The sequence below is a fragment of the Microtus oregoni genome, unplaced genomic scaffold (assembly GCF_018167655.1).
Source record: "Microtus oregoni isolate MIOR12 unplaced genomic scaffold, Mior012 000024F_ref0000369, whole genome shotgun sequence".
Taxonomy (NCBI): domain Eukaryota; kingdom Metazoa; phylum Chordata; class Mammalia; order Rodentia; family Cricetidae; genus Microtus; species Microtus oregoni.
The window spans coordinates 30,834,951-30,854,665 of NW_024543083.1; the positions used below are offsets into that span (position 1 = coordinate 30,834,951).

Genomic DNA, 19,715 nt, shown 5'->3' on the forward strand with positions numbered 1-19,715 from the left:
AAGCTTGCATCCCTTTCTACAGACGAGAAGGGGGGCTTTGGCTCTACATGTGTGTGGTTTAAAATTACACTCTGCCTCATGACTTGAGAGACTATTTGTACTTTAGTCACATCAGTTATTAGTACATCCTGAGTAGTTCTGAAAAGTCTTTCAATCTGTCTCACTCTGCTCCGAGGGGGAAAAGCATAGTGTAAAAAAAAAATAAATAAATAAATCATAAGATAGTACAATTTTAGTTTTTTTTTGATCTATCAAGTTCTGTTTATAATAGTAAATACCTGTTTTATGGTTTGCAAATTATTTTTAGAGTTGGACAAGTTAATCATTAGTTAACTTCACATTAGTAAGTACTTGAGATGCATAAAACACAAACATATTAATTTCAAGTTAAAAATCCTCTAGAAAGGTATTACTTATTCTATATTCGTTACATATGCACTGGGATAATTTGTATATCCGATTGTGGGTGTGGTCCTGTGTAAAAAAAAATCAGATTTACTGGTAAGTTACTGGGTTCGCTGTTTGTTTTAAATCTCTAAACACAAGTGAGTAATGCCAGTGTACAAAGTCGTGTGTCCTATGCTTTTAGAGATTATTGGTGTGTTCTCAAGAGTCTGGCTTACAATTGGTGAACTAAGCTAGAGGCAGGGATTGTATTAATGGGTGGCTATTCCACTTATTGTGAGTATCTGGATCACTCATTGGCCTGCCATGTCATGACAATGAACATGATTTTACTATTTCATCGGGACTACAAGGACATGCCCATTAATGTGTATAACCCTGGCAGCTGGCACACTCTGTGACAGATTGTGGTAATCCACTTTGCCAAATTTGGCTTTGTTTACTGCTCAGGGACTTCTACTCTCAGACAATGAAGACTGCTCTTATAACAATCTTCTTGGGTTCCACTCAGAGCTCTAAGCATTGTTCATCATCAATTTGTCTATATGATAAAGAATGCTCTTCTGAAATCAGTCATCCTCCGTGATGAGTCACGGCGAACTTTAATTTTGTTAAAGTTCAGTAAAATAATGTAAGATCAGTGATATACATCTATTGGTTTTACTTTATTGTGCTTATGTAACACAAATAGAGACTAGAAAGGAAAATACAATCTTCTGTGACAAAATCATGTGTAATTGTCGATTATCTCACTGGCTTACTTGTTTTAAGATATAAAGTGTATTTTTTAAAAAGCTTTGTTTCTCTATAGGCAATAAACTGCTGCTAAATGCGTGCATTACACAATTGCTTCAGTGATAATAGCTCAGTGATCACATCTCTGGGGTTTATCTTAAGGGAAAAGAGACAACCTGTATTATCACAGAAGCACAAAGAGCGATATTTTAATACTGAAATCTACACATTTGTCAGGTTTACTGAGCTTATATTTGTTTGAGGATAACATGTAAAACACATAATAGAAATATAAAGTTGATCTCTGATATTAGTCTGTACCTGAATTTTTAGTCCAGTAAGACAAGAGATGTGAATGTCTGAATGGCTTGGAAGATTTGACCCAGTCACATAATCTGGTCCAACAATTCCCTTGAGCGGCTCTTCTTTCAGTCTCTTTAATAAAGTTTCATAAACGGTTCGTTGCAAATCAGAAGGGGGTGTACATGGAGACTCTTCCGATGATCTATGTATTAAACAAATGTTCATATTTCATTTTTTAATATTGTGGAATAATATATTTTTGTTTACTTTGAAGATGTGTCACTTTGATTGGTTTAATAAAAAACTAAATGGTCAAGAGCTAGGCAGGATTTTTAGGTACAGAGGATGCCCGAGGACATGGAAGAAGCAGGAAAGCAGGATGAACCGTATGCAGATGAGGTACAAGCCTTGGGGCAGCACATAGGTTAATAGAAATGGGCTATTATAAGTTATAAGAGCTAGAAACTAAGCCCAAACTATCAATGAGCTTTTATAATTAATAATGAGTTTCTGTGCTGTGATTTGAAAACTGCCTGGCTGGACAGAGAAAGAATCTTTATGTTCTAATTAGTCCATTATCCTATATAGATAGAGACAAATAAATTAAGTTATTGAAAAACAACTTCAGAAAGGCAGGGATTAACATCACAATAAATTACTATTAAGTATATGCTTAAAAATTGACAAATTATTTTCCTAAAATCGATTTAAAAATAAACATTCACATCCCAACACTTTTGTCTGTAACACTAAATTCCTTCTGCATTTGAATGCTATAGTGTATTCACTCACTGGTTGGCAGACTGTGTGCAAGCTCTCCACGCATTCAATTCCTCAGAGAGATGTTCTATTTTTAAAGGTACCGACACCACTCGGCGTTTTAATAGCTGACTGAAACATAAAAAAAAAAAGACATCTGGCAATCTGGGATAACAGCAAAACATCAGACAAAACAAATGAACTTTAATAACTGAAATTGTATCTATATCAATCGTTCAACAGTGTGCATGCACATACAATTATGTATACATAGGCACATACATGTTCACTTATATGTTTATCACTTAAGTCCCTGGTAAGTCTAAAATGCTCAAGAAACATGGCTGGAGGAGTGACTGCAGCTAATTATGAATAGTCTATTGAGCATGGTGAGACAAGACAAGCAATGTTGAAGGGAGATACAACAGCTAATTAGAACCTTGACTTAGTTCTGAATAGCAGGAATATAAATACACTATTAGAAAAGGAAAAGGACTCGATTTGAGAAGCTTGTTTTACTTGAGAACTCAGTTTAAGGCTGGAGTGGTGTAGACCCCTAGACTCACAAATCAGGTAAAGCTCAGAAACAAGGTTTCGGTGCTAACTGTGCAAGCCTGGCAATCTGAGTTTGAGTCACAGGATCCACGTAAAAGTGGAAGGAGAGAATCAGCTCCACAGGGGTTTCCTTTGCCTCCTGATGTATGCCTTAGAATAGGCATGAACACTCCACCCCCATCATATGTACATGCAAACATGCACACACAGATACACACATGCACATATGCACACATGCACACTTTGCAAATGAACCTTCTGTAGAACAAATAATAGCACAGAGAGAGGAGAAGTGTGAAGATATGAGTGTTTAGCGGGGTGGGGAAGCAGGGGAAGAAAAGAAGTGGAAACAAAACTGACAAGACGATGGGGAATTGGAGGTTTAGTACAGCATAAAAATAAACCTGGGCTTCAGGCCATAACAATCATCATAAAGAATTATCTGTAACTGAGACTTCTTAAAGTTCTCTTTCTTAATCATCATGTTTCCATTACCTAGACATATTCTATGACATTTCTCTTGCCTTGCATATAATAACTTTGGCTTTTATGCTTTGTTTGATTCCCAATTTCTGAGGCAGTCTCATTCTGTATGCAGGCTTATGAGGAACTCTATGTAGCCCAGGCTGGCTTTGAACCAGTGGGAATCCTTTGACCTCAGCTCCCTATGAGATTGCAGATATGAGTCGCCACTCCCTTCTTCCATATATTGATTATTAATACTAATTTAAGAGACTGTTTTTCTCTCCCTTGTCATCAGTGAAGTCACACACAGCTGGACAGAGTCAGCATGATTTTAATGTCTATGAAACCCCCTATTTTAAGGTTGAAAGTGGGTTTGACATTTGGTTTGTTGCCTGGACTTAAATTCTCTTTGAGCATCCTGATGGCCTTAGCCTACCTTATTATTTGGCTTGTACTAGGTAGCAGTGTCCGCTTCTTCAACAGAGTTATTAGGAATAAGAAATTTTTCCATTTCCCTCACAATCTCCTACCTTCTGTAAAAGGTACTCAGAAAAACATGCTCCCCTAAATTCTAAGCATCAAAAATCCAAAGGTTACACACTATACTCTTTAGCAAGTCGACGGACTTGTAAATTAATTTCTGGAAATACTCTGTGAATTTGCTCACTCCTGGAATCATACTCATAAAGTGAGATGTGTCTTGTTAAGCAGTGGGATGGATTAGAAATGAAGAATCTTTGTTTCAGCCTTGAATTTTATTTTTGAATGAAGGAAGTTTTAAGTCTAATGGACAATGACTGAAGCTTAGCAAGCTATTAGAGAATGTAGATGGTTGGCTGGCAGGGTTATAAAATCCAATCTATAATGAATGTAAAATACTTGCCTATTTGCTACTTAAAAATGTCCTTTACTTGAGATTGGGAACTAATATATATGGCTTACTATATTTTAACAGTTGTGTTTTGCAGTGATGGAAGTGAAATGCAGGCATGAATATGGATGGGAGACTTTCTAGAAAAAAGGAAGTCTGGCCTGCAGACACTCTTTTAAATCCACTTCTACTGCCTCTTTGTTCTCTCTAGATTGTAGACACGATGTATAGGGGCTAGCATGGCTCTTGAAACCTTGGGAAACTCAGAAGAAAAGACGCTAAGAGTTTCAGAGTAGAAAAAGTAGGAAAGATACAGGTCTTTGATGGAATTGCTGGGCCATTTTATGAGTTCTAGGACACCTCTCTGAAGCGTCCTGATAGGCAGACATCAACAAATCCTAGAGCACACACCAAGAAAACAAGTGAATGCAAGAGAACACAATAATGCATTCAGTTCCTGTGACCTACTTAGAGGCTATGTACCTTAGTACAAAGGATTTCTCTACAAAATATTTTTATTTTTACCTTGTGTACTCATAAAGAGCTGGAACAATGCTTTGATATTGTCTTCTGATAGCCAGTAAGGCACCAATGTAACCACATAATATGAGTAATTCATTTCGAGCACTGAAAGAGAATATATTTATTTTAACTTTTACAATTTGAAGCATAGGGCACTAATCTCTTACATAATTCAAACACATCTGTCTATATTCTGAAAAATGACACTTATAAAATACAATTGGGGACTGATGAAATGGTTCAGTTGCTGCTCTTCCAGAGGTTCAGCTTTATTCCCAGCTACCACATGGTGGCTCACAGCCATCTATAATGGGATCTAATGCCCTCTCCTGTTAGGCAGGTGCACATGCAGACAGAGCATTCATAAATAAAAAAGAAATTAAATTTAAAAAAAAACTGAAATTATAAAAAATACATTTACGAAATTTTGTAAAATTGGAGAAAATGATTTATTCATTAGATAAAAATTAATCCAGAATTCTTATTCCAAAACAAGTGCTATGAAATAAATTATCATTTAAAGCAAGTATCTTTAAACAGCATTTATTTTTTATCTGCTTATTTTATATATTTAACAATTTTGTGTTTTCATGCTGGTACCTAAACTAGTGTCCTCAAACAAAGCAAGTGCCCTATTGTTCTAGTTGATTTGCACGCTGAGGCCTCTCCTGCCTCTCTCTCTTCATGTCATTTATCTCTAAGTAATTCCTTTTATCAGATTTAGGAACTTAATGGCCCATTATGTCCACCCTAGGAAAGAACCAGCAAAATCAGTTTGATTTACCATGGGCTTAGGGGGTTAACTTGACAGTTTCCCAGACTTCCATTGAAAGTCTCTCTAACAAATTATCCTCAAATCTCTGAGGACTTTAGTTATATATGAAAGAAATTCCTAGATGGTCCTTGAGTTTGAGGATGTTGTCATTTTCTGTTTTCTAGCACTGTGTCTCTCTCTTTTAGGCTTAGTATGCTGGTTTACATTACATACAATAGATATTGAATAAATATGACCTTTAATTTCTTAAGAATTCCATGCCGACAACCATCAAAATGTTTTCAATTAGCCTTCTTGAACAAGTATGTATAAATGAAACTACACACATGTTCACATACATAAAGTATACACATACTAGCTATTGTTAATAGTAAGTATTCATTTCAAGTTCACGATATTGTCCTGTCTTGTTATTGTTGTCATAACAAAAAGGTCATAACAAAAACATCATTTGTCCTAAAACCTCAGCTACTTAAGCTGATTCTATTTCTTGATTTGAACACCAAACACATCAGTGCCATTTAAAATATTATACTGATTGTTTTTATGTCTGGAACGAAAGTACTTACTTAGTGCATGTATGCAAGAGTAACTTTTCAGTACGAATGAAACTCAATAGCTCAAGCACAGGGAAAACAGTATCCACAGACCAGTCTGAGCTGCTGATACATCCTGTCAAAGTAAAACCAAATGAAATGCATTTTAAATTACAGTATTAAGTCTTAATCATCCAATTTTTAAAACTGTATAATCAGCCCTTGTCAGTCCTTGAAGCACGGATAATAAAAACCGAGAGACAGAAATTGAAGCTCAACCTGAAGGTCAGAAAAATCAGTCAGCCACTGGCTCTTACCTTTCTATCTGTCAAAATGGCGATTCTGCCTCCAGGAACCTCAGAATGAGACTGTGTTCCTGAGCTGTCTCCTCCTATCTTATATTCCTCTCTAGGGCTGGGATTAAAGGTGTGCACTGCCCCGTTTCTATGACAAACTAGTGTAGCTACTGTGATTAAACGTGTGCGTTACTACTGCCTGGTCTGTAAGGCTGACCAGTGGGACTGCTTTACTCTCTGATCTTCAGGCAAGCTTTATTTATTAAAATACAAATAATATATCACTATAAATCCCAATTCTGTAGTATGTAGAGAAAATATTATTCTTTTCACTGTCTCTAGGTCCTCCTATACCATAAAATCAGGAGAGACACCGTATTTTACATCAGTAATCTCTCTCCTTGTGAAATGAGTGGTGACAAGTGCTTGATTATCAAGACGATTATCAGTTAGTGAAAATATCAATGAAAAAAATAGACCTAAAAATCAACTGCCAATTAGAAACTTACCTTTGACAAAGTCAATACCAATAGGAAGAGCCTTTTCAGGTTCCTGGCTTAATAAATAATACTTTATGGTTTCAAATACATTGCCATCTGCATGGGCCTTTTCAGCTAACAGAATACATTCTTCTACTGGAGGTAGATTGCACTAGGAAATAATTTATTGAAAGACAATGTTACTAAGATTTGTAGGGTTAAAAGCTATAGAAGAAACATTCATTATTGCCCCAATAAGCTCTGTTTGTTTCATTTTTAAAGTTGCCCAAAATATATGTAAAATTAAATTGTTTATAAATGAAATTATTTATGGAGATAATTTTAAGACAAAAGAATGCAGAAGAACAAATTAATGAACAAATTAATGGCTTTTCACCACAAATGCCAAATAAAGATGTAGAACTAAATTTTTCTTATCAGTGATGTGGGATTCCATTCTATATGCTGTGAATACCATTGATTAATAAAAAATTGGCTTGGCCTGATAGGGTAGAACAGAGCTAGGCAGAGAAAACTGAATTGAATGCTGAGAGAAAGGAGGCAAAGAGAAGCCATGTAGCCCTGCTAGAGACAGACACTGGTCAGAATCTTGCTGGTAAGCCAGAGCCATGTGGCAATACATATATTACTAGAAATGGGTTAAATTAAGTTATAAGATTTAGCCAATAAGAAGTAAGAGCTAATGGGCCAAGCAGTGATTTAATTATATTAGGGGCATAGATGTTCAGGATTGAGACTTCATCCTGATGAACTGTTCCTGTTATGAGTATAAAATGTCCCTCTCCATCTCTTCTGATTGATTTAAGTTTGAAGTCTACTTTGTTAGAGATTAGTATGGCCACACCTGCTTGTTTCTTAGGTCCATTTGCTTGATAAGCCTTTTCCCAGCCCTTTACTCTGAGTAGGTGCCTGTCTTTGTGGTTGAGGTGTGTTTCTTGTAAACAGCAGAACGTTGGATCCTGTTTTCGTATCCAATCTCTTAGCCTGTGCCTTTTAATAGGTGAGTTGAGCCCATTCACATTAAGTGATATTAATGACCAGTGGTTGTTAACTCCGGTCATTTTTTTAGTCGTAGAGTTTGTGTGTTTCCCTTCTTTGATTTGTGTTGGTGAAGTGTCTCTAGATGTCTGAGTTATTGTGGTCATTGTTGGACTCCTTGGTTAGTGATTTTCCTTCTATTACTTTCTGTAAGGCTGGATTTGTGGCTGCGTATTGTTTAAATTTGTTTTTATCCTGGAAAATTTTATTTTCTCCATTTATAGTGAATGAAAGCTTGGCTGGGTATAGTAATCTGGGCTTGCATCCATGGTCTCTCAGTTTCTGCAGTACATCTATCCAGGACCTTCTGGCTTTCATGGTTTCCATGGAGAAGTAAGGTGTAAGTCTGATAGGTTTATCTTTATAAGTAATTTGGCCTTTTTCCTTTGCAGCTCTTAATATTCTTTTCTTATTCTGTATGCTTCTTGAACCTTCATAGGTATATCTTTCTTTTGGCTGGGAAAGTTTTCTTCTATAATTTTATTAATTATATTTTCTGGACCATTGAGCTGCACTTCTTCTCCTTCTTCTACTCCTATTATTCTTAGGTTTGGTCTTTTTATTGTGTCCCATATTTCCTGAATATTTTGTGATGAGAGTTTGTTGGACTTGCTGTTTTCTTTGATCAGTGTGTTTATTTTCTCTATGGTATCTTCAGAATCTGAGATTCTTTCTAACTCTTGTATTCTGTTGGTTATGCTTGTTTCTGTAGACTCTGTTTGTTTACTTAAATTTTCCATGTCCAGCCAGCCCTCTGTTTGTGTTTTCTTCTTTGCCTCCATTTCAGTTTTCAAGTCTTGAACTGTTTCCATTATCTGTTTGATTGTTTTTCCTTGGTTTTCTATGGTATCATTCACTGATTTATTCAATTCTTCAAACTTTCTGTTATATTTCTCATCCATTTCTATAAGGGCGTTTTTTACATGCTGTTTAAGGGCGTCAATCACTTTCATGAAGTCAATCTTTTCTACTTCTTCTTGATTAAGGTGTTCATGTCCTCCCGTTATGAGGTCGCTGGTTTCTGGTGGCTTCATGTTGCTTTTCAGCTTGTTGGGCGAATTCTTGCCTTGGCGTCTGCCCATCTCTTCTTCCAAATGCTCCCTTATGGATCTTCTTTTACCGGATCAGGTCTCCTTGCCTACCCATCGCTGGCTCTCCCCAACGTTGGCTCTCCTGGTGCCGAGAGATCAGGTCTCTGTGCTGGTTGGGCAGGTTGCAAACAAAGCGCCTACCCTGCTTGGTGCAGGCAGGCCATAGAAACAAAGGGACTCCCGCCTGCTTGGGTGCCCCGAGGTTTCGGACCCAGTGCCCAGACAGGTTGGGCTGGGTGATGTTATGTGCCGAAAGAGGGCGGTGGGGCCGAAGTGGGGAGGGTTCTGGATGGAAGCTGGGTGGGCTAGGAAGAAAGAGGTGGTATGCAGGGAGTGGAGGCCCTGCAGAGAGCTCAAGAAGGATAGGGGGCCAAGGAACCTCTGAGCTTCCCTTCCCAGGCTGGCCCAGTGATTTAATTAATACAGTTTCTGTGTTGTTATTTTGGTTCTGGGTAGCCGGGATGAACAAGCGGCCTCTTACAGCATATGAGAATGCTGTAATTAATATTCACCAATGCAGTTCACAAAAGTGAGCAATATAAGCCCCATCTGAAGTCATCCATTTTAGAGTAAACATATAATACAGACATTGTCCAAGCTACATTAAATCTAACAAATATAACATCACACTATCACATATTCCTTTGCAATAGAATTGAATTTAATCTTTGAGGCCAAACAACCCTATATCTAAGACACTAAATATATTTAATGTCTAAAACTGTACAGTTTAAAATGCACACAGAGTGGAAAGTTTGGGTCCCCAAAATTTCATCATTACCAAAGGAAAAATAATGTCCCTTAATATTAAAAACAGACCTTTCTGTGGAAACGGAAATTATGGTCTCTCAATCAACATGTTTCACTTTGATTTATGAATAGAATTAATTACTACATATCATTTTAAATGTATGTAAAATATATTGTACAAAATGAAAATGAAATCCATTCAATCTCAACAATATTGCTACCTAAACAAGAGCCAAACAATTCCAACAACAACTGGCATGCCAATATAGGTGGGGAAAATTTCCCAGGCCCCTACCCCTAGATAAATAAATAACTGCTAAGAGAGGGAGAATTAGTCCTCCCCAGTGATCAGGCAAAGACTGGTTATTTAATACTGGGCTACTTTGAAATGTATATACATGTAGGCCACGTTGAACAGACTATGCAGGTTGTGTTTATGCGTTCATTTCTCTGTATGTATATGGAGTGACAGTGGTTAAGGGAGAGGAAGCTGTGCATTTGGGAAGGAGACATACATGGGATGGTTAGGAGAGGGGAAATGATGTAATTATATTTTAAACAAACTTAAAGAATGCTAAAGCTTACTCCTAAGCAACATAATAGATACATTCATGCAGTTACTATAGTTTCACATTTCTTGTTGCTTAAAAGCTAAGTAGACTAAATAGTTTAGGTATCTCCTCCTCCTCCTCCTCTCAAAAAAAATATAACAATAAGCATTGCTAAGAAGTATGTGTGTGTATGTATATAATATATATATATATATTCTATATATATTTATGGAATATTTATATATAAATAGATAAGTCATACATAGGGTTTATATATAAGCCATATATAAACAATCACTAATATATATTATATTTGGCTGATACTATTGCATTTCCATCATTATTATAACTCATTAAAAACTTTTAAAAGGTAGATATTATACCTGAATTAAAAATTAGGCTTAAAAATAATAAGAAGTAATTGTCACTGAAATTTCAGAATCTAGAGTACAAGATTAGTCTCAAATTTAATGCCCTATCATTAAATTTCTCAAATAGAGTAATACTGTGATTTTTTTATCACCTTAGACATTTTTCAGATTTATTAACAACTTTACAATCACTTGTTGTCTGAAGAACAAATAATGAATTCTGATTAAAGACTCTGGTCATATCCTTTAGCATGTATAATGAACATTAGCTGAAGATGCTCTTGTCTCTATTATTCCAGCAAGAAAGGGAGATGCTAATCATGCTCTCTACAGCTCAGAATCACAGACAAGAGGAGTTTTTAAGTTCTGCTGCATAGCAAGGTGATTGCATTTAATAGTAGCGTATCTTTCAAAACACTTTGAGGAAAGGATTTTGGTGTTTTTACATCAGATGAGGTGGTGGGTGTGGAAGTTGCTCTGACTTTATTATAATGCATATATATATGTGTGTGTGTGTGTGTATACATACATACATTTGTACAATATGTTTATAGTGAGACCTGAGACCCTGTTTCAAACAAACAAGCAAATAAATAAAAGTAGTTTCTTATGTGTTATAACAATATGCACATTACTGGCTATTTTCCAAATGAAACCATACACATGTTCTTCATAGACATATACTTACAATATTAAAGTCAGTCTCATGATTTTTTTAAATAAAGAAACATACTCTAATCTGTATAAATAATCTCTTCTATTAGATACTTTGGTTCTTTTTTTTTTTTTTTTGGTTTTTTTCGAGACAAGGTTTCTCTGTGGTTTTGGAGCCTGTCCTGGAACTAGCTCTGTAGAGCAGGCTGGTCTCGAACTCACAGAGATCCACCTGCCTCTGCCTCCCGAGTGCTGGGATTACTTTGGTTCTTTTTATATGTAATATTGGTAATTAAGATTCCGGCAGTCTTTGAATCAATATTTTTTAAATCACATTTGAATACTATGTATGAAATTTATTGATTTTTTTTTAAAGAAAAGCTATTAATAGGTGATAGCTCAGTCAATAAAGCACATGGCTTGTAGTCATGAGGTCCTGAGTTTGGCTCTCCAGGACCTGTACGAAAGCCCAGCAAATCAGTCTTGTTTTTAACATCAGCATTGAAGAGGTGGGGACGGGAAGGTTCCTGGAGTTCACTGGTCAAACAGTCTAGACAACCAGTGAGATTTATGTCCCATGACTGAGTTCCTAAAAACAAAAAGGTGGGAGCAATATAGGAAAGCATCTGACATTGTCCTGTGACTCCCTGATGTGTATGTGTGTGAACACACACACAAAGATGTTAAAATATGGTCTTGTAAACACACCTTCAGATACAAAGTGGTACAGTAGAAAGGACTATGGGTTAGTTAGACTTTTTGGAGTTGAGATTCTCAATCCATCTTCAAATAATTTGGGCAGATTCTTTACTTCTGTGAGTTTTCTTTCTTTGTATTTCATATGTGTGTGTGTATAATATATATATATGTGTATATATCCATCCAAACTATATATATTATATATTATATACATTCCAAGCCATGAATAGAAGTCAATAAATGTTCTTTCTTTTGGTTATTGTTTTTGTCAAGTTAATAGGTATCCCAAAGTGACATGTCATTATTTAATTTTTGGCATGAATTTCTATTTGTACCAAAAATTACTAAATTCATAGCATATCATTCCAGACTAGATTCACTAATATATCATCAGCTACCTTCTTGTGAAGATCATTTATCTCTTCATTGCACCCTGGGTAGAAGGCACACAGTTTTACTAACTGTACTTCGTTATCAGGAGTCATCAGGAGAAGATCAGCTGCCAAGTTCCTGTTTGTGTAACAAAGGAGAAAGCTCCATTGAGGAAATGATCCAAAAATAGATCCATAAGTATTTCAACAAAAGGAGACTCATACAATATACCAGCCTTGCTTATCTATCTACATAATGTTTATTTCAATATTTATAGCAAACTGTCACAAATATAGATTACAGAAAACACTATGAAGGATGAGTGCATTATCAAAAGTTTTCAAAATGCCAAATTTGAATAAACTAAATTTTCAATCCAGAGCACTCCATTTTATTATTAGAGAAGAATTCTCTACCAGACTACAGCGTTGTAATAGGATTTTGGAGAAAATCATTAAGTAAAGAGAAAGCTAACTCATTTCCTCTCTTTATCTTTCCTGTCAAGAATGGAAGTTCTATTAGCCTATGCTCTGATGCCAGGAAAATAGAAATCTTAAATCTTTGATTTCTGTTGTTCTGCATGCTTTTTAAGGGTTATAAAGAAATTAAAGGAAGAAATATAGTTTTAAGGTATTTTAAAAGATTTCTACTAGTGTAATAAATTTCTTACAAGGACAAAATGATATGGACTTAACATTGTGATATTTCCTTTGAGAAGTTAGTCTCAAAGCAGTAAGAAAGGAATTTTTTTGTTTCATGTATTATAATTAATGAAACACCAAATTTCCAGTGGCTCAAGGGGATATTTAACTTTTAAGAATGGCATACACACACACACGCACACAAACACAGTGCTTTTCTATATAACTTTAATTGCAAAATCATGTATTTAGCTATAAAAATATTTTTATTGTTCTATGACTAGGTTATATATATATACATATATATCTGACATATACAAATTGGAATATTATAAAATGAAATAGTATGAAGATAGTCTTAAATACTTAAAATTGTGTGAACTTTTAAAATAACATGCTAATATGAACAAAACTAAAACAGTACCTGTATGCAACTGATGGGAAGCTGGAGAGAAGATATTGAATATGAATATCAGAAAACATAACTACCAGGAGGCAAACAAAACTGCATTGGTAAATGTAAAATACACAAACTGATTTGATTTATGAAATTATAACTAGCTACCTTAAACCAAATAATAAAATTTTATTGATCTTTTATCTGTAGAATTCAAATAGCTATGCATGCATTATTTATGAAAATTATTATACTAAGCATGATAGTTTCCAGAATTTGAACCTTATTCTGGTTTCTGGTGTCAGATTATGAAATGGAAGAACACCTGGTGGGGGGGGGGTCACCAGGGAATGGAAGTTTGAGCTTTGTTAGAAGAAAGTATGACAGATATCAGCTCAGTAAAAAAGTTCCTAACACCTGAATAAAACAATTACAAATTTAGCAATTAGCAACCATTTTATCTTTACTTTTTTCTTTTTTCAAATATATAACATATTTTTACTTTTTGAAATCAGAAATACCATCATTTGTACGATTGCCTCCAGCCAAACCTCCCATGTACCCTTTCCCTCACTCAAATCTATGCCTTCTTCTTCTTTGTTGTTAATATATATATATATATATATATATATATATATATTATATAATATATTATTATAAGCCTAAACTTATTAATACAACTGTTCATTCAATCTAATGTTACCTGTATATATCATCTTTTAAAAACACTTAATTCAGATTAGATGTCATTAATGTGAATAAACGTCAACCATATTTGTAAATAAATGATTTGTGTTAGATTTCAAACTTTTTGATTGGCCTCAGGCCAATCATAGTAGACTACATGGTGGATTGTTGCAGGCTTTTGACAGGGATTGGATCATTTGGAACTCTCAGCACACAGTGGTGTTGGAGCCATTTGAATCTATCACAGGGTACCACTATATTTTGGTAGTGGAGAGTGCTCTTAAATCACTATAAGACTTGAGTAAACTCTGAGTAATGATGATCTCCTTAGTTTACTATCCAAGGTCAAGAAAAAAAGGAAAAGAAAAAAGTAGAAAGCTTCTTTTCAATGAGACAGTGATATATTCTGGTAATTAAGGGGACAAGCTTTTTATCTAGCTCTTACTTTCGATCATGATTCATTGAGTCCTCCGGCAAATCAGTGTCTGCTTCACAGAACAGTGTAGTTCATGGCATGTAAACTATTTAAACTATTGCTTGGTACCCAGTAAGAAGTTCAAATGTGTTATCTGGGCCTGAATCATCCCATCATAATCATCCCATCCTCTCCTCCTCATCATCATCATCATTAGCAGCAGAAGCTTTGATACTTATGGTCATCATCAAATCTTACCAGTTTGTTCACATGAAGTGTGGACTAGGAAGAAGCGAAAGTCCTCATTTAAAAGCTTGTTTAGAAACTTCCCATAGGTATTTTTGGAGAAAGATAAAGTAAAATTCTGAAGAGTTATACTTATTATTTTAGTTTTTGGTGAGTATTTGTGTTTGAATATAAGTTGTGGTGTACCAATGTGTACAGGTGCCCACAGGGACCAAAAGGAGACACTTAAACTGGAGTTAGGGGTGCTTGTAAGCTGTTTGACATGGGTACTGGGAACTGAACTTGGGTGCTCTGTAAGAACAGCAAGTACTTTTAACGGCTAAGCCATCTTTCCAACCTCAAACAAACAATCTCTATAGTTATCTTTAGTCAGGACTTACCCATTGAACAACAGCATCCTATATTTTCTAAAATGGCCTATGTAGTGACTGATTGTCTGTCCTAAGAACAGGGTGATGCAAACTGAACGAGAATGACTTAGATCCAGATTTCCATGTAACCCATTGAAAGCACAGAGTTTGGACAAGGACTGCTCTATTATTTCAGACAAACAAACCTTGTTTCTCAGCCTTAAAGTAAATCACAAAGATAGGACAAGAATAGAGTAGATGTGAAAATTTTTAATAGTGGAAATTGGGGCCCGAGCAATGGTGAAAAAACATACACTTGTTGTCTCATGATATTATATCACTTGAAGTATTACAAAATTATAACCGGGCTACCTCTGAAAGGGTCATGATAGATTTAATTCCCCTGCTACACTTTCTTTCACAATGATATCTCAAACATATATATATATATATATATATATATATATATATATATATATAAAGATATAACACACATAACATATTCTTCACATTATCGTCTTAAAATCTGTTTTTAATTTTCTAAAATGCATGCCATAACTGCAAAATTACTCTTTCAATTAGAAGTTTCTTACCACATTGGAGTCATCATGCATTTTCTGGCCAGTAACTGCAGGGCATAATGGGTTGCTGGGGCTGCAGATTCTCCTAGCACAGTGCCCACTGAGACTGCCAGCTCTAGTTCATTCCCACGGATCAGGTATGCCATAGCATGCTTGTTTGTAAGAAAACAGTTCTTTCAGTTGCATAGATGCTTAGTGGAATGGTTATTTTCATCCAAGCTTATAAGCAGATAAATTAATATTAGCCTAGATACTAATTTTTTTCGATATATTGAATATGTTTCCATAAAGTACCTATGCGATAATAATTCAGATTTTCAGATGGGAGAAATGAAGCTGCCTGTGAGAAATAAAGCTTATTTTCCAACTTAGAATTTAAAATGTTACAACTCAACTTTTTGCAACCCAAGGCTTCATAAATTCTAGTTAAGTTTTGTGTCAATGAGCCATGATTCTAATCTCTTTTGCTCCTATAATATTGGCCTGTATCTTGAACATGTCATCTGTCTTCATCAGAAGAGAACATTAAAAGCTTCTCCTAGATTATGCAACAATACTAAATTATTGCCTAGGTTGTTACAAATATTTATCTGGTAAGCAAAATAGATAAAACAAAGCACATAGAGCGTAGTATGTACATGTGCTATTTCATCGTGAGACTTGGAAACATGTGACACCAGATGGCATCTGGTTTCTCCCCTTCCAGCACCATAACATACCTGAGAGCTATTCAGCCATATCAGTGGTTTTCAACTTACCTAATGCTGTGACCCTTTAATACGGTTCCTCATGTTACGGTGACTACCAACCATAAAATTATGTCGATGTTACTTCATAATTGTAATTTTGCTACTGTTATGAATTGCAATGTAAACGCCTGTGTTTTCTGATGGTCTTAGGTGAACCCCATGAAAAGGTCAGTTAGCCCCATCAGAGGGGTCAGTGACCCACAGGTTGAGAACCTCTGAGCTATATGTATCATTTTGAACTATTGTACCTCAATGTCATCTACAGCAAGATGGCAGCACGCAGCCAACACTGCTCGGCCATCCTGAAAATACCATTCTGCCAGCTCATTAATGACTTTGTGTAGGATCCTAGAAAGAAAAAAAGTAATCGGTATTAGCTTAGTAATTCTATCACAAATGTGAATTAATGCCCTTTTAAGGCAATTAAGAGAACAAATAGTTCAGTTCACATTCTTGTTTTAGACTTAACCCTGATTTAAGTCAGAAATCAGACTTTAAAAAAGTGTGATATAAAGCTCTTCCCAGTCTTGGTTCCCACAAGTGCCAACAGGAAGGCTTGGGAAGTCAAGACATGATTGTGTTGTCTACCATTCTGCATCGAATAATTTGCAACAGCTATAGGCTGACTTTAGAATAACCAAGGTTGAAATGACATTTTAAAAAATTTTAGTTAATATCAACAATGTGACATGTACCTATCTTTAACATGCCAAGTTTAGAAGAAGAAAAGCAAAGAAAAGCAGCTAAGACACAAAAAGAAATACTTGTTTAACATTTCAGTTGGGACTGTAGAGATGGCCCAGCTGTTAAGAGCTCATTTCCGAGTGCACTTCCCAGCAACCACATGGTGACACACAACCATCTGTAATGAGACCTGGTGCCCTCTTCTGGCCTGCAGGCAAAATACTGCATACAAAAATAAACATTTCACAATTGTTTGCTAAATGGCGGGAAGCTTAAAAAAAGTACAGTATTGTCCTGGAAATTAATAGGAATCATTAGAAATATCATAGGAAAGACAGATAAACAAATCAACTTAAGGAAAAGGTTGAAAGTCTAAAAAATTTTAAGTCAAAACATTTTACAAGGATTTCTTCTTTAAAAGAAGACTAAATCATATTCTAGGCACTAACACTGACAAATGTGGTTACCGAGAGATCTTGGATATTGGGTATTCTGCTTTTTAAAGCAAAGCCACCCCTCCTCTACTACATGTCTTCCTCTGTCCCATTGCTCTCCCCCTGGAAGTGCTGAGTGTGCAGAGGCTGTATCTACCTGCCTAGAAGTTTTTCCTTCATAGGGATGGATGTTGTCATGGAGCTAGATAATGGAAGGAATGCATTTGCATACTAGAGGGCAAGTGCTCACTTCACAAAAGGAGGCTGAATGACCTTATTTCAAAACTTCTAAAGGGAAAACAGCTATAAAATAATGACCTGAAACAAAGGCATATCACTCACTCATTAAAATCTTCTTTGTAAATATCATCAGAACATGAAGCTCCGTTAGGTGGAGAAACATGTAAGGGTTGCATATTTCCTTCACAGGCAGCCTACAATACAATTGGAGTTTAATTAATTATTAGATAATTACTGGTATCCAACTTCAGTTCTGATCAACACGACTTTCTCTACCCCCCATATCCAGCCACAATGTATTCACCTGGCATGCTTATGTGATTATACCTGTGCAACAAGCAGAGCTTCTTTAAGCTGACCTCTGGACACAAAAAAATTGACTAGTTTTTTCACATCACCAATGGCTATGCAGTATGGAATGACATCATCCTTATCTTCCTGAATTAATTGGTCAGCTCTCCTAAAGAGAGAAAGACTATCTTTATTACTCTAAATTCAATTGAAATCTTAGTTTTAAGGTTTCTCAATTAGACTGTTATTTTAAAAAAACATGGCTAAAATTTCTAGGTTTCATAAATACTGAAGTTCATATTTTAAACATAGATCATGTAAGGAATATGAATAAAAGCTCTACAAAATACTTGATTGATTTTCCCTTGAAATACTTTTAGCCTTTCTTCTTCTTCTTCTTCTTCTTCTTCTTCTTCTTCTTCTTCTTCTTCTTCTTCTTCTCTCTCTCTTCCCCTTCTTCTTCCCCTTTCCACACCCCTTCCCTTCCCTCCTCCCTTCCTTCCTTCCTTTCTATCCATCTAACTATAGAAAGGATCTAGTTTTGAACACAGTATATATTTGAGGATAAACCTGAATTACATTCTTACTACTTCTATGTCCAGAGTGCTTGGATTACAGGCATGTGCCAATACTTAATTTATAAGGTGCTAGGGATCGATCCCAGGAATCTGTGTGTTCTAGGCAAGCGCTCTATCAACTGAGTCACATTTAAGAAACAGAAAGAAAAAATCAGGCATTGGCTTTTAAAGCTATGTTTTAATTTTTTTTCCCGCATTCCAATCTGCTCCTCCTGTCCTATTTAGCTTATTCCAATCTTGCTTTCTTTTTTCTGCCCAAAGCTTTTGACCTTTCAAATCTTACAAAGGAAAGTTCTATCCTAGTGTGGTCCAACTTTCTTATATGGACTAAAGAAGTAATATTATCTACTTTATATTGCTATGAAAATAACAAGGAAATCTTCAATTTAACAAGCTCTGTGAAAACTAACAATCTCATGTGCTAATTATTTTAAGTATGCCTAGATTTTGTTGGTACTTTCTGTTGTAGTTTAGGGCGGGGGGAGGGAGAAGAACTACAATGTACGAGAAACCCACATGGCAGTTTATTCATGGGGGGGGGGTGAAAAGGGAGAAAGGAGAGGTCTGTGGAGGCCTGCCTTGGAAAGAAAGGAGAAGAGCAAGGAACGGGCAAAGCCTGCTTTTAAAGGGGACTTGGTGCATGTGTACGGAGACTTGTGCAGCCATGCAATGAATACACACAGATTACGTGGTGATTCACAGCCCTAGGCCCCTGGATTAACTAAGCATGTCACCGAACACTGACTACGCATGCGCAGCAGTAGGACCCTGGGCCTGGCTAGTTGGTAACGGAAATGCTTTGTTTTGAAATCTCAAGTCAACAGAAAGCAACATCTACCTTTTTTTTCAAGTCTACGACCCAAGAATTATCTATACAATCATGTCTATGACTAAAGCCAGTTCACTTTAAGTAGTCACACGTGTCAGCCCTTCTTCCCTGTCACTGTGTAAGGGTTCCATGCCTCTCTTGTCTCGTGGTGCAGATGCCACTGGGCTTTTCTCCAATCTGTCTCCTTCTTCAGTTTATGTGAATTTCCAATACAGAAGTTCGAGGTGGTCACTTTCTACCCTGTTTAAGATCTTTTAATGTCTTCTGTTGGTCTTAGGAACAAGAAAATAATTTTAAATGTTTAAAAGCCCAGAACAGTTAGGTCTTGTTTCCTTCCCATTTCCA

General features: G+C 35.9%; 1 protein-coding gene across 2 annotated transcripts in view; it reads right to left on the reverse strand.

The window, feature by feature from the left end:
• Wdr17 (WD repeat domain 17) overlaps positions 1-19,715 on the reverse strand; it is an 82,040-nt gene that overhangs the window by 631 nt on the left and 61,694 nt on the right. For both annotated transcript variants that reach the window (XM_041673728.1, XM_041673727.1), the window contains 11 exons: positions 18,000-18,132; positions 17,775-17,866; positions 16,563-16,662; positions 15,578-15,717; positions 13,314-13,334; positions 12,275-12,386; positions 6,732-6,873; positions 5,960-6,062; positions 4,619-4,720; positions 2,236-2,334; positions 1,462-1,645 (listed from right to left, as the gene is read on the reverse strand). In XM_041673728.1, the coding sequence (XP_041529662.1) occupies positions 1,462-1,645; positions 2,236-2,334; positions 4,619-4,720; positions 5,960-6,062; positions 6,732-6,873; positions 12,275-12,386; positions 13,314-13,334; positions 15,578-15,717; positions 16,563-16,662; positions 17,775-17,866; positions 18,000-18,132 (1,228 nt within the window). The remainder of the gene's footprint in view (positions 1-1,461; positions 1,646-2,235; positions 2,335-4,618; positions 4,721-5,959; positions 6,063-6,731; positions 6,874-12,274; positions 12,387-13,313; positions 13,335-15,577; positions 15,718-16,562; positions 16,663-17,774; positions 17,867-17,999; positions 18,133-19,715) is intronic.